This window comes from Gracilinanus agilis, chromosome 2 (assembly GCF_016433145.1).
Source record: "Gracilinanus agilis isolate LMUSP501 chromosome 2, AgileGrace, whole genome shotgun sequence".
NCBI classification, from domain to species: domain Eukaryota; kingdom Metazoa; phylum Chordata; class Mammalia; order Didelphimorphia; family Didelphidae; genus Gracilinanus; species Gracilinanus agilis.
Genome location: NC_058131.1, coordinates 166,055,122 through 166,070,645, shown reverse-complemented (window position 1 = coordinate 166,070,645; position 15,524 = coordinate 166,055,122). Strand labels below are relative to the sequence as shown.

Here is a 15,524-nt window from a genome sequence, read left to right as displayed (position 1 = left end):
TTCTCCATTCCCTATTAGGTCACCCACAATTTTGATTTTTTCTTAAGATTGAAGTGTCCCAGGTTCTTCTTCCCATAAACCATCACTGGAAGAATATTGATGTTAAAAGATGGGTTTTTGTGGCACCAAACAGTTTTTTGTGGCAAAACCAACAGTTTTGTATATTTAAAGTGCTACGTAATTTCACAAATTTTATCTAGCCTACTCCCTTCCTGTTCATAACTAGGTCTATTTGGTTATTCACCTATAGTGTTTGTCCAGGGAGCTTTTTGATGAACAGACTCCATGGGCTGACCATGCCATTGCATGCTATGATCTAAACCAGTAATGGGCAAACTTTTAAAAGAGGGGGGGGGCCAAAGGAGAGGAAATGCTCATCCGTCAGTCTGTTTCTAAGGCAACTCTTTGGAAGTTTCATTGTATTGTATCCTGCTCATTGTATTTGTCAGATTAGGAATAATGTCAGGCGGCCGGATAGAACATTTCAGGGGGTTGCATCTGGCCCGCAGGCCGTAGTTTGCCCATCACTGATCTAAACAGTAGTTATTCTTTTTTTTCTGTGTAAATTGTTAGAGTTATCTTTTTTGAGGAGTTGTGGAACTCACTTAGGAGGCTCTTGGGTGTCATATCTGCAAATAAGAGCATTTGAAGGTTCTCATCATGTGTGTATTGACAATCTTTCTTCTATTTGGACTCTGAATAGATCATCTTCCATGACAGTGATAAGTAGTACTGGAGACTGGTTGTCTCCCTATTTTATATCCAACTTGATATTGATAATCATGAGCTATCTTTGTCAGAGAATCATGTCTGAACTTAACATATTGTGATAATTAGGTTAAGTCTACACTGCCCATCTTTAGATATAATCACCAAAGGTGAGAGCACCTTCCAATTCTGGGAGGTCCTAACTGACGTGTGCTAGAGTCAGCTGACTGCCCCCTAGGCAGTACTATGAGAATCATCTATTGTGATTGGACACGCAAATTAGGAGGGAGGCACAGGAAGTGACACATAAGTGACCCCTTTAAAAGGAGAAGGTCCTCAGTCAGCTGAGGGTTTCTGTGGAAGATGGCATCAGGTGAGGACCTCTTCTGGTTCATGGAGGAGTGTTGGAATGCTGAGACTCTAGTGGGACCTCTGACTGCTTCCCTTTGAATTGTCATGTGGGTAAGTTAGGCTGACTCTCTCTTTCTCCCTTGGAGTTTCTGGAGGCTCCACCCTCAGGGGGGCCTCTCTTCTTAGAGGAGGCAGTGTGGCTAGAAGCCTTGTTTAATTAACCTCTGTGCTCCTCTGCTGGGCCTCTAAATTCTTACCTGGTCCGGGCCAGAGTTTCTCTCTCTCAATTTCCCTACCTTCAACCTTCCTAATTGTAAATAAATCACCATAAAAGTCAATTTTGACTTGAGATTATTCCTTAATTGGGGAAATTTCCCCTGGCGACCACCTTTTAATATATTGTACCTGTAAAACCCCTTTTCCCCCTTTACAGTATGCATGGAGGTATTGATACCTTAGAGGAGAGCCTTTATTTTTTTCTAAGTATAATGCTTTCTTTTATAATCATCTTTTAAAAGCTACATGATATCATGGTAAGACTTGTAGTCAAGAAAGACCTGGGTTTGATTTCTGCCTCTGGTATGGACCAGCTATTTGGCTCTTGGTTATTTACTTACCCTTTCAGAAAACCATTTATGGAAGCCTATCTGTTCCCTTTTCATATTTTACTCAAGGTCACTCTTAATAATAAATATAAATTGGGGGCAGCTGGGTGGCTCAGTGGATTGAGAGCCATACCTAGAGATGGGAGGTCCTAGGTTCAAATCTGGCCTCAGACACGTCCTAGCTGTGTGACCCTGGGCAAGTCACTTAACCCCTATTGCCTAGCCCTTACCACTCTTCTGCGTTGGAGCCTATACACTGTATTGACTCTAAGATGGAAGTTAAGGGTTTATAAAATAATAATAATAATAAATATAAATAGATTATTCTCTTAAAGATATAGAGATGATAGAGTAGGCATATGGATCAGTAGTTATCAATGTCCATTTAGGTGCCTTAAAAAAAACAAAAAAGACACCATCTGTGATTTTTTTTCCCCCAGTTTCTTAGTATTCCTCTCCTTGAAATATCTTTTTAAAAATTACTCTCAGGCCTTTCAGAATAGTCATTTCTATCTTAGAATTATCTGTTTGCACTTGTTCTGATTGAGTTGATATTTAATTTTCTTTAGTGTAATTTTCACCCCATCTCATACTGAGACTAAGGTATTAGAGTCCAAGTATGTTCTTTCTGCTCTCATTGATGATGAAAACAATTTACCATAGAAATGCTGACAGATCTTTTCTATTTTTCTTCTGTTCTTGATCTCTCAGTCTCATCTATAAACACTTTGGGGATGACCTCTCTCTCTCTCTCTCTCTCTCTCTCTCTCTCTCTCTCTCTCTCTCTCTCTCTNCTCTCTCTCTCTCTCTCTCTCTCTCTCTCTCTCTCTCTCTCTCTCTCTCTTAAACTCTTACCTTCCATCTTAGAATCAATCTATTTCTGTCACATTTCCTAAATGAATTTATATTCTAAATTAGTGTTGCTCTGTTTCTTGTCTTGGCAAAACAAAATATTTGTTGGTTAAGGTTGATTTGGGGCTACTTTGGTCCCCTCATTGTTGTGATTGTATTTATATTCATTAGACTTCTGTAGGAGAAGTGGTGGCAGTCTCTGTCAATATCTTTTCCTCAATCTCCATTTCCCATTTCTTCTTTCCAGTAGCTGATTTATATAGATGACTATAGAGGTGTTGTAGTTGCACAAACTGTCTCTTTGCTCATTATTTTTATCATGGGCACTTTAAGGTGAAATGATCAGTAAACTTGAACACACATGGAAAACAACTTTGCCAACTCCTCCTTTTAATCCTCAAAGAGATCTGGTGAACCACCTTTCCATGTAGCTACAGCATCCTTTTGAGTTATAGTGAATACAGTAATAAAGTTGAATTCCTCTAGTAAGAATTCCTGTAGGTGGAATTCAGCTTATTAGCCAGAATCTCACATTTTGAATGCTAACTGTTAAATTCATATTCATATGTGGTCTAAAATAAGTATGATCTTAGATCTTATTCCATCTTTTCTAATACTGTCTTCATGGATGTGGATAAAAAACTTTTTTTTTCTTTTTTTTTTTTTTTAATGGGTTACCATGGCCAAAGAATTTATCATCCAGTGATCAACTTGCTTATGATAAACCTTTTTTTTTAACCCTTACTTTCTGTCTTAGTGTCACTCCTAGGTATCAGTTCCAAGGTAGAAGAGTGGTGTAAGTGCTAGGCAATGGGGGTTAAGTGACTAGCTCAGGGTTACGTAGCTAGGAAGTGTTTGGTATCAAATTTGAACCCAGAACCTCCTGTCTCCAGGTCTGGTGCTTTAGCCACCTCACCACTTCACTGCCTCCCAGTAAGCTTTGAAGTACTCTGCTAGGCCGGTTGATTGGGCAGTTAGGATTGTACACAAAACTTTTCCAGCTCCATAGACCCTGCTGGAGCTTGTGCTCCATTGCTATAGTCTTAGAGAAGTAAAGGTCAGCCACACACAATAAAATGACATTAAAGCAGAACTTTCATGAAGATTTTCTAAGACTACATAAAATCCTTTATTTCCTCATTTTCTTGCCTCCTCCAAAACAGACCAGTGTGTGGTAAAGATAGTGTGATATCAACACTTCACTTTCTGCATATATTAATCAGTCAGTCAGTCAATAAGCCAGCACCTACGCTATAGGCCAGGTGCTAGGGATACGAATACCAAGAGCCTGTATCCTAATGGAGAAACAACAGTACCTGTATAAATGGATACAGAATAGATGGGAAGAAAATAAATACAAACAGATCCAAAGTAGTTAAATACAAGACAGTTTGGGAGAGAGGGCGCTAACAGTTAAGGGATCAGGAAAGACTTTATATACAAAGTGAATCTTGGGCTGCATTGTAGAAGAAGAGAGGCACTTTTGGGGGCAGAGGCGAGGAAGGAGTGTGTTCCAGACATCGTCGTCATAGTTGTTGAGTGTTTGCTGTGAACCAGCTACCATGCTAAGTGTTGAGAATACAGTGAAAGACCTGCAATATATGAGAAATACAGTGTAGATGGGAGGAAATCTCTATAGGAAGGCTCTAGAAGGAGCAGAGGGGGAGGGAAGAGGAGAGACGCTTGGAGGAGACCAGAAAGACTTTTTGCAGATGATGGGATTGAACTGATCCTTGAATCCTGGAGGAGAGAAAGAAGGGAAGACATATCAGTAAAAAAATAATAAACCAGAAGCTATGGCATCATATGTGAAGGCCAGTTTGTCTGGATTGCAAAGGACAGAAGAGTGAGTAATGTTCATGAGGCTGGAAAGGTAGGCTGGGGTAAAGTTGTGAAAGGCTTTAAAAATAAAGCAAAGAAGCGGATCTTCTATCCTAGAGGCCAATAGAGAGATACTGGAGTTGATACTGGTCAGATCTGTGCTTAAGGAAAATCCCTTTTAGCACAGTGGCTAAGATAAACTAGAGAGCAGCCAGAAGGCTTTTGTGATATATTGTCCAGGCTAAAGATGGTGAGGTCCTGAAGTAGGGTGGTATCTATGAGAGAAGGATCTGGATTCTGAAAATGTAGTGGAGGTAGAAATGATGAGATTTGGCAACCGATTGCATATGTGATGTGAGGAAAAGTATGGAGTATTGCAGATAATAATGCCAGGGTTATAGACCTTGGGAGATTGACAAGATTGTGGCGCCTTCAATAGAAATAGGGGGAAATGGAAAAAGAAAGATTTGAGGGAAAGAGATAATGGATTTTATGTTGAATATGTTGAATTTGACAAGTCTCTGGGATATCCAGTTTGAAGTGCTTAGGAAACTGGTGATGAGATAAAGTTCCACAGAGAGGCTGTGGTTTGATATATAGATTTTTGAGCTGTCCGCATAGAGGTGAGAACTAAACCCCTAGGAAATGATGAGCTTACTAAAATACAGCAAGGATCTGTGAAATTGGGTTGTTTTTTTAATATTGATACCAAATAATTGGTTCCCTCTGTAATCCTTTGTATTTTATTTCATACATTTTAAAAGATCATTCTGAGAAGGAGTCCATAGGCTTCACCAGGCTGCCAAAGGGGTCTCTGGTACAAACAAATGGTTAAGAACCTCTAATATAGAGAGTGAAGAGAGAACTTGGCTCTAATGGAGTTCAAACTGTTGGGTGAACTCTTCATACAGTTTCATTTTCTCCTTCCTTGAAATATCATCTATGTCATATTCCTTTATTTGTTCTAGGATTGAAAGTGAACCGTCTGGATATGTATGGAGAAAAGTATAAACCATTCAAGGGCATAAAATACATGACCAAAGCTGGAAAGTTTCAAGTCCGAACCTGAAAAGAGAATTTCGGATTGAGGGGAAGAGCCACGAATCCTTTTTTCATTTCGTCTTACCTAGAAGTAAAGAATCAATCTGTCTTCTGCCCATCAGTTTCTTCTTGGGCCAACATTCTCCCTTTTTTCTGTGTTGAATTTTACTGAGCCTTTAGTCTCACTGAACAAATCAAGGGAGAAAGAGGGTCACAGGGAGAACTGGACACATTTGAAGTTGAATCAATGATAATTTCATTCTCAAAGAGGAGATGAGACACGGAAAATATGTTTAACTATGTATTTAACTCTTTATAACCTGTTTCCTGAGGAAGGCTGCCTGAGTTTTCTTTCTGAAGCCAGGAAAATAGTCCTTTGTAAAAGATGGTGATGAGAAAGTTCAATCATTTAGAAAAATGGTGAATGTTAACCAAGGAAGGGTCAACTGTTGCCCTGATATATATGGGAGGGACTGAATGAGAAATCCCTGAAGGACACTTTTGTGTAAAGGAGGTAATATGTAGAAGGATGAACAGTTTGGGAAATAATTAAAGACATCATTCAGAGGAGGGTAGAAAGAAATTAAAGTGTTAAGTTGCTTTCTTATACATAGATTTCTCTATTTGTCAGATATTCACTAAATTTGGACTTGGGTGATAAACTAGGAATTTTGTTTTAGTTTACTCATTTAAACTAAAATGCTAAAACCTAATAGAAAAAAAATTTGTCCTTACAGATTTACAATAATGTCCAAATTATTCTAATGAGGGTCCAGCCATTACTTTTAATCTCAGTTTTCCAAGGAAGTAAGGACTTCTGTCTGTCACTGGTAGAAAAGGAGAAGAGGATGTGTGAACTCCTCTCTCGTAGGATAAGTGGCTAGATGTCCAAGCTATACAATTCTCATTCCTCCTTGCCTAGCCCCAAATAATTTTACTCACTATGCTTTCTTTCTGATACCTGATTCTCCTCTATCTTTCACAAGGTGAAGGGGGCTGGGTAAAGTTGAACCCCCCCCCCCATATCCTAGCCTAGCTCGTTCAGTATTGGGAAATTAAGAGTCTCTGTGGGGCATAGGTTAAAGGGCTAGATACCATGGAGTTCCCTTTTGAAGGAACTCAGAACTGGCTACCTGCATCATGAAGAATATGCTAGGGTTGCCTAAAAGTTCACTTAGTCTTCTTTTTCAGTCGCCAGGTGACTAAGTGGCTTGCAATTTTCATAATTGTTCAAGGTTATATATGTATTGATTTAGATATTAAGAAGCCATGAACATTCATTTTTAAGCTTAAATGAAGGTGCTATTCCCTGTTTCCTAGCAGGAGTGGGTAGAAAGAAATGGAAGAAATCTATTTCCTGATCTTATTTTTGCTGATATGTATGTGAATATTCAGTTTCATAACTCTTTATTTTTCTGGACTTGTTTTACTAATGAATAATAGTATGTAACTCTGTATTGCACTGTATTTTTCCTCTGGGATAAACCATGTTGTGAATAGCGAAATATATTTCTTCCCCATGTATCCTGGGCATTCCACTTTGTGTTTTTAGACATTGTGCAAAAACAGTAGCCTGTCATTTCAGAATCTGACTTGGGCTTTTATGTCCTGTATCCAAACCTGCTGTGCTGGCATGTAAACTTTGGAGTACCCCTTTTTAGAGACTCCGTAACACTTAGAATCACTTCTTCCCAGGTCCCTGAATGACTTACAGACTTCCTGGGATGACAACATATAACCAGTGCATCAGTTTTCATAGTGTGATATATTCCTGTTGCTACTTCATATGTGTGGGGTTGTAAGTCTATTCCAGAGGCAGAGGCTGTTCTCTTTCCTCTTAGGCAATTTGTGCTTACTGCAAGCAAAACCCCTAAGAGGAAGGGGAGCACCCTTCTGAGTGCAAGGTTAAGCGTATAAAGTGACGGCGCTAGCACCGATCTGTGGAATGGATCTCTGGAGCACGGCGGCCCCTCATGCCAGCCCCACAGCGCTGTGTCCTGTCTGAGTAAACGATGCACAACTGTCCCTGCAGAGCTGTTCAAACTCCATGTGGTTAGCATATACAGAAGTAGCTGCTCACCCAGGTCTCAATAAAGGTTAGTTTTAGCAGAACTCTGTGTCCAAGTGTTTTGTTTCAAGGGGACTTTCATGACTCCGTGCCACAAACAAAGGCATAGTAGGAAGCTGAGAATCCCGACCGGGCTCTGTCCTCGCTGTACAGATGTGGACAGGTCAGTGTCCCTGGGCCTCAGTGGCTTCATCTCTAACACACCTCTCAGCTCTAAACCCCACCTAGGACCCGAGGGATGTCCCATCAAAGGAAGTTCTTAACAGTAATACATAATGACTGTCATTATCTAATTATATGTTACTATGTATAATGTAGGGGTTTGTGCCTGTTTTAATCTAAAAAACTCAAAGTACTTTTATTTTTGATAGCCTGTAAAGGTAGGTGGCAGTCACCTCATTTGAGAGTTGTAAAACCTAAATGACAAGTTTCTATAGTTTGCCAAGGGTATTGGAGTTCACGAAAAGGCCCAATCTCAGAATTTAGATCTAGTGCCCAATCTAGTACCTTCTTGCTAATGGTGCATCCACTCTGTTCTTTAGAATACCTGTAGAGATAACTGCCCTCCCCAAAGATGCTGTTCTTGAGGATCTCAGGATTGCTCCCTGAAGGTCAGTCTGTTGAATTAAATAGGGGGGGATGGGGGGAGGGGTTTGCTACCATCAGCGAGCATTTATTAAGCTTTACTGTGTCCTCTAAGCGCTGTGCAAAGCAGTATCTGCCCGCAAGGAGCTCACATTCTAATGGGGAGGATGTGCAAGACCCCAATGGAAGGGAATGGGGGAGGGGAGGGCCCGCCTCCTGAGGGGCCAGAAAAGGCTTCCATTGGTCGAAGAGATTCCCTAGGCAGAGGTTAGAGGGGTCCAGGCTCAGGACAGAGGAGCACCACAAGGTGGTAGAAGATGGAGGGTCCTGAGTAGGGACTAGCCAGGAGGCCAGCGGGGCTGCATCTTGGAGCGAGAGGAGAGGAGCAATGGAGGCAAGGAAGAAGACACACAAGTTAGGAAGGGCCCAAATGCCAAACAAAGGATTTCCAGTGTGGTCCAGGCCGTCGCAGAAGAGGCCCTGGCGTTAGTCGGGTAGGGATCCCCGCTCCTGTACCCAGGCCACCAGCGTCTCCTGGCGTGCCTACACTTCACCTGGGCTTTCCATCATCCAAGCTTTTACACGGACCGAAGATTTTTGATAGAAATCCGTGTATCCGTAATCCATCTGTTTGTTACAATACTAGCACTTTATTTCTCTGACCAGTAGGTGGTGACTGAATGCCAGCAACCAGCAAACGACTGAAAATATTTCCCATTTTAAAGGGAGCCTCACTTTAAGCTCTTAAACTTCCTCAAAACGCTAACCCTGGCGAGCTTTGTTAAAGCGATTCTTTGACTCAAAGCTGAATGAGAAAGAGAAAGCCCGTGACAGGCTTTGATAGGCAGCCCCGGGATTACAGGCCAGCTTCAGCCATCTATTGGGGCTCTCGTTTCCTTTTGTTCAGTGAAATGCCTAACACCGTCGCCAGAAAATCATCCGCATTCGCGGGCCGTGGCAGCTTTCTTCCGTAGAAGCCACGGGCTCGCTAAGGATAGCAGCTAGCCAGAAATGTCGGATTCCCTCCTCCGCCCGCTTCGGGCATTTCAGCCCGAACCCACCCAAAGCTGCCCCAAAGAAGGCTGCTGCTGCTGCTGCTGCTACTACTAGCGGATCCCAGCGCGCCGTTTGAGGCCGTGTTAGCCCTCCTCGCATGACCCCTCCTCGCCGCGCCCCGAGGCCGCCCCGTAACTGAGTCAGTGACCTTTCCTGAGCTATTGTCTGTACGGACTCTGTGGTTTCCAGGACTTCGCTCGGAGGAATGCCGGAGTCTTTTAACTTTGCATTTCCATCCCAGGAGGCCATACTTCTTCAGTTCATTTCATTAACCAAAGTGTCCGAACAAAGCCGGCTGCCCCATGCCCGGCGAGGTGGGGGTGGGGGCGGGGACCGCGCCATTTCTCGCCAGATGCCGCCGCCTGGGATTCTCGCCACACGGCTCTCCTCCAGCTCGATTTGTCTGAAATGGCAAGTCTGGCACCGATTCAGGGAAAGTTAAACCTTAACCGTCCCGAAGTCAAAAATCTATGACTCAAGTTTCTGCGGTCTGCATGTATTTAAACGGTTTTGGGGACTCGTCCAGATTTTCTGAGTTCTTTTCCCCAAACGGTGCCCCTAGGTTTCCAACGGCACAGAGCTGCTTCTCTGTCTCTCGTCCTTCTGTCTCTCCTTCCCTCCCTCTCCCTGTCTCTTTCTCCCTCTGTCTCTCTCCTCTGTGTCTGAGTCTCTCTCTTTCTGTGTCTCTGTCTGTCTCTACCCCTACTCTGTCTCTCACCCTCTCTCTCTGTCCCTTTCCCCTGTCTCTCTGACTCTGCCTCTCTCCCTCAGTCGTGTCTCTTTCTCTCTCTGTCTCTGTCTCTGTGTGTGTCTTTGTCCTTTTACTCTCTCTCTGACTCTGTCTCTACATCTCTCTGTCTCTGTCTCTGTCTCTCCCTCTCTGTCTCTGTCTTTCTGTCTCTCTCCCTCTATGTTGTGTCTGTCTCCTTGCTGTCTGTGTCTGCCTCTCTGTCTCTCTTTCTCTCTGTCTCTCTCTCACCCTTTTTTTTAGCTGAACCTGCTTTTCTACCAAGAAAATGCTGAACTGAACAGTTCTGACAATATCTCAAGAGATAGTAGAAAACTGTCACCTTCCTTCTCTCCTTTCTCTCCATGCAACTGTGTCAGCATATAGTTAACTGCCAGTACAGGATCATCAGTTTTATTCTTGGATACAGGGTGTTGTTGACTCCAAGACTACAGCCAGGCTGCATCTGGGAGCAAAGGCAGACTAGAACCCGGAGAGCAGAAAGAACTTGGGACAATTCTCTAGTAGTGGTTCTTTTTTTGTTTTTAAGCCCTTTTGTTTTAGTATTGGTTCCAAGGAAGAAGAGCAGTTAGTGCTAGGCAATGGGGATTAAGTGACTTGCCCAGGGTCACACAGCTAGGAAGTGTCTGAGGTCAGATTTGATCCCAGGACCTCCCATCTCTAGGCCTGGTTCTCTATCCACTGAGTCCCTCGGCAGCCCCAATATTGGTTTTTTTGTTTTTGTTTTAGTATAGATACTGAGTATTGGTTCCAAGGCAGAAGAGCAGTAAGGGTTGGACAGTGGGGGCTAAATGATTTGCCCAAGATCACCCAATTAGTAAGTGTCTAAGGCCATATTTGAACCCAGGACTGAGCCACCAAGCTGCCCCAATATTGTTTCTAATAGGGTTTTCAGATTGTCTCTTCTGACCTGACATGTCATCAAGGTTTTGCTCAGATCTAAGACAAATAAACTAAAGTCACTGAAACCTCCTAAAGGTGGGATGGGAGGTGGACAGACAGGTGGACACTACTGCCCATGCTGGGCAACAAAATACACAGTACTGTTTGTCAACAATGTGAAAAATATATCTTTTTATTATATTGGAGGAGTATGGTACAGAGCTGTGTTGGTAACAAAGACAGATAGCTCTAAATATGCACAAGAGATCAGTCCCTAAAATGATACAAATTCTGCCTAACTAAACAAAAGCAGATTAAAAAGTCATAACACAATGAAAGACTTACATTGTACCCAGACGCCAGTTTACCAGTTTCTAAAAGGGGAAAAGAAACCACGAGAAGGATAGAAGTTTGGGGGGCCCTTTGGTCATTGAGAAAAGCTAGAACCTGCTCTGGCCAATTAGACAGCCACAGATTCCTAAAATCCACCAGCGACATCCTTTTCCATTTATTTCTCACTCTGGTGATATGGTTTCTCTTCTTTGGGGTCTCATTTTTCTAACTTCATACTTTCGGGGATGTTGAGGTTCTGCTTTTTCTTCTCCCTTTCTGCTTGTCTGTCTGTCCAGCCATAGGTGGTGGTATGTCCCCAGGGCGATCACTATCCATCTTTCTGTGTTTCCACCTGACAGAGTGCAAATTAAAACCAAAATCCTGAGAACTTCCAAAGAGGAAAAGTACCTTAGAAAAGAGACGCTCTCCTGCTCCTTCTTTTTCCTCTCTCATTTTCCCTGTATGACAGTTTATGGAGAAATCTGCTTAAACAACTCTCTTCAGGGCTTGTCTGAGAGAGAAGGAGGTGGGAGATCCTTAGCTCGGAGGACAGTTGGTTTTCTATAGTTCATAGCCTCCTCTTGTCCTCAATCCACTTGAGGTAATTGATAACCTTGGTGTAGACACCAGGAACGTCTTTCTCTCCACATCCTAGGCCCCAGCTGACGATCCCAATCAGATGCATGCGGTCATCCTTCATACACACGAGAGGACCTCCCGAGTCACCCTGCAGTGGGAGGACAGATTAATCAGCCACCTCATAGAGCAAGTGATATTGCTGAGACCCAAATAGTAATAATAATAATAATAGTAATAGTAATAATAATAATAATAATAGACAATTGCCTTTTTATATTGCAGTTAATTTACTGAAAAATATTCTCTATCTTTTGCCAAGTTCTGGAGACTCTGCCTGAATAGCTCAATTGTTATTAAGTGAAGGTGGAGGTAAATCAGGTCCCGACCTATCCATTTTAGAACAGAAATTGAATAATGGTTAAGTAAAATGTTTCGATTTCAGTACATAAAACCTAGGACTGTGTGCCAAATATGGATAATATAGATTAATAATACATATCTGATTGTATATATTCTTATCTATTATTTGGGGCAACTTGGGTCTAGTGGATAGAGCTCTGCCTGGTGTCAGGGAGACCTGGGTTCTACTCTAGCCTCAGTCACGTCCTAGCTGTGTGACCTTGGAAAGTCACTTAACCCCATTTTCCTCAGTTTTCTCATCTGTAAAATGAGCCAGAGAAGGAAATGGCAAACCAGACCAGTATCTTTGCCAAGAAAACCCCAAATGCAGACACAAAGAGTTAGACAGGACTGAAATGACTGAAAAGTGTACATAAAACACTCTCTTGAACATCTAATTGAAGGCTATAAACAAATATAAATATGCCCTAATCTTCCCCCCTACCCCCAAGTAAACTCCTTCAGGGCAAAGATTATTTGTTTTTAATTTTTTGTTTTTATATTCCAAGTGTTTAGAACAATCCTTTGCATATATAGGCAAGTAATAAATGCTTGTTGAATAAATAATGAATGATTGAATACTAAACACATAATAAAGATATCACAATTGCTTTAAAAAAACACTTTTGGTGCTATGAAATCTTTTTTTTTTTTTTTAAATGTCAGCTTTGATAGCAGTTGGAACCAATGATGGATTAGCAGTGTTGGCATTTTTTTTTAAACCCTTACTTTCAGTCTTAGAATCAATACTGTGCATTGTGTTCCAAGGCAGAATAATGGTAAGGGCTAGGCAATGGGAGTTAAGTGACTTGCCCAGGGTCACACAGCTAGGAAGTGTCTGAGGCCAAATTTGAACCCACGACCTCCTGTGTGTAGGCCTGGCTCTCAATCCACTGCATTCATTGAAGGTTCTAAAGCAGTCAGTGGGTGAACATTTATTAAATGTATTTATTTATTAAATGTAGGGATATTTATTAAATCTTCATGCACCAGGCATGGAACTAAGAAAGAAAAAGAAAGGGAAAGCCATGATCTCTGGCCTCAGGGAGTTCCCATTCTCTCATGTTAGCACCCACCTTCCAGGGTGGTTGTGAGGTTCTAATGCCCTAATAGCGACAAAGCACTCAGCACAGAGACCTATATAAATGTTAGCTGCTATTATTTTAGTCAGGGAGACAGCTGGATTTGAATTCAGATCTTTTCGACCCTAGCCCGGAGCTCCATCCGCCGTGCCCCTAGGCTCGCCCTCCCGTGCCCTGCCCCTGGCCAAAGTCTCCTCCAATTCAACACCCCTCCCAGGGACAGGCGGTGGGCTGGGGACAAGAAGTCTCCGGGGAGATGGGAGACGGGAGCTGGAGGTGAAGGAAGCTGGGGAAGCCAGAAGCCAGAGCGGGGAAGGAGGAAAGCCCCTAAAGTCACAGGTTCAGGAGACGGAGTGTCTGCGGCTTGGGAGGAGCAGACAAAGGCGTCGGGAACACCCAAGGAACAGAACTCGGAGGGACAGGAAGGGACCACAGGGCAGGGCTCCACAGGGAGCCCCGGGCTCTGCTCACCCCATTACACAAGGAATAATTGCGCCATTTCCACACTGAAAGGCTTTCAAAGAAAAACAAAAGCCTTTTTCCAGGGTGACCTTGGGCGCATCATCTAACTTCATTAAAGCCTTAATTTGCTCATCTATAAAAGAAAGTAGCTGCATCTGATGACCTAAATGGCTGCAGGTGCTATTAAGTGGTGTAATTGGGATTTAAACCCAGGTGTTTCCTCTCTCAAGTCTGGGGCTTCCTCTAATGGGAAGCTATCCAGGGGATGTGGGAAAGGTCTTGGGTTTGAATCCAAAGGAACCAGGTTTAGACCCTAGCTCTGCCTTGGTGACTTTGAAGGGGAAAAAAAAAAGGGTATGAGCATTAAAAATGTGCCTGCTGGGACACTGAGGTAGCTCAGTGGATAGAGAGCCCTGCATAGAGATGGGGGTCCTGGGTTCAAATCTGACCTCAGATACGTCCAAGCTGTGTGACCTATTGTCGACATGGAATCTGGAGACCCCAAACTTGTGGCCTAGTGAGATCTGATGAACCCCAAGTTTTAGGAATAGCTTGTAGGTTGGAGACCCCCCAAAGCTTGTGCTTGTTCCCAATTCCCTGTGAGAATCCACCCTGAAGGGAATCTTAGGCTAGCAGTTGCAGACTGAATAATGGACCCTGGGGTAAAAGCTAAGTGACTCTTTAGTGCACATATCAGTCTCTTAAGCTGAAGGTCCTGAGTTGCATCCCTGAAAGGGGGATGTGGTACAATGGGAGAAGCTTCTAAGGCAAAAGAATCACTTAGCTTTACCCTAGAGTCCATTATTCAGTCTGCAACTGCTAGCCTGAGATTCCCTTCAGGGTGGATTCTCACAGGAAAAGGGAACAAGCACAAGCTTTGGTGGGGGGTCTCCAACCTACAAGCTATTCCTAAAACTTGGGGTTCATCAGATCTCACTAGGCCACAAGTTTGGGGTCTCTAGATTCCACATCGACACTGTTATTCACAGTGGTGGGGTAACTAGAAGAAGGAAGGATAGACAGGAAGCTGCGCCTGATAAGCTGGCTTATGGATGATCGACTCAGCTAAGCCCCTGACCCCACTAACAGGGCCCGAACCAAAGTTATCCAGGGAGAGGCCGTACATATTGTTCAGCAGCTCCTCTGGCTCCTTGGCTTGAGGTGAGGTTAAGTGATAAAGGCTAGTCCAAGGCTGACTGCGCTATTGGTAAATGCCTTTCCCCCTTGGCCATAGTTATTCTCTTGCCCCCTGGAATGAATGCCAGCCTTCACTTGAATCAAGTTTGAATGGGGGTTTAATGCTTTGTCTCAAAGGGGGTAGGAATCAGGATAAGGAAAGAGGTGTTGGGAATGGCTATGCTATATCTAATGAGAGTTAAAGTAATGTAATCAATGAGCAACAAGTCTGTAGTTGGCTGGAGATTCTTCTCCCCCTCACAGATCCTGGTCAGACCCGGCCGTGGTGTAGACCAAAGGAAAGGAAGGGATACTGATCATATGGATAGCTGTGTTGTTGTTATGTCTCAGCTCTGTTTAGTAATAGATGAGTGAACTTCTAGTGGCAATAAGATATGGATGCTGGATCTGCAGGTCTAAAGGCCTGCCCACCCTTCACCACCCTCTACCCTCCAGAAATTCCCTTCTCAAGACTGAGACCTGGAGTGGCTGAGCCCCTGGGCTTTTACAGAGGTGGTCCCAACTGTCTTTTGTCCTTGGCTCATGCCATCTGGGTAAATTCCAAGTTCTATAACTGACGATCTGTCACTCAAGCTGGTCTCCATCTTTTTCTAGAAGTTACCTACTACAGACCTTGGGTAAGTCACTTTACCTCCATTGCCTAACCTTCACCGTTCTTCTGCCTTGGAATTAATACACAATATCATTCTAAAATGGAAGGTAAGGGCTTGAAAAAGTTACCTATTGGGGCAGTTAAATGGCACAGTGGACAGAGA

At 43.1% G+C, this 15,524-nt stretch overlaps 2 protein-coding genes across 3 annotated transcripts in view; one reads left to right on the top strand and one right to left on the bottom strand.

Moving 5' to 3' along the window:
• AP3M2 (adaptor related protein complex 3 subunit mu 2) overlaps window positions 1–5,430 on the top strand; it is a 30,918-nt gene extending 25,488 nt beyond the window's left edge. For both annotated transcript variants that reach the window (XM_044660840.1, XM_044660841.1), the window contains exon 8: window positions 5,306–5,430. In XM_044660840.1, coding sequence (XP_044516775.1) covers window positions 5,306–5,406 — 101 coding nt within the window. In that variant the 3' untranslated portion in view covers window positions 5,407–5,430. The remainder of the gene's footprint in view (window positions 1–5,305) is intronic.
• Window positions 5,431–10,887: 5,457 nt separating this feature from the next.
• The window catches only part of PLAT (plasminogen activator, tissue type), a 42,015-nt gene continuing 37,378 nt past the window's right edge, over window positions 10,888–15,524 (bottom strand). Inside the window, exon 14 of the mRNA XM_044663547.1 lies at window positions 10,888–11,777. Coding sequence (XP_044519482.1) covers window positions 11,619–11,777 — 159 coding nt within the window. The 3' untranslated portion in view covers window positions 10,888–11,618. The remainder of the gene's footprint in view (window positions 11,778–15,524) is intronic.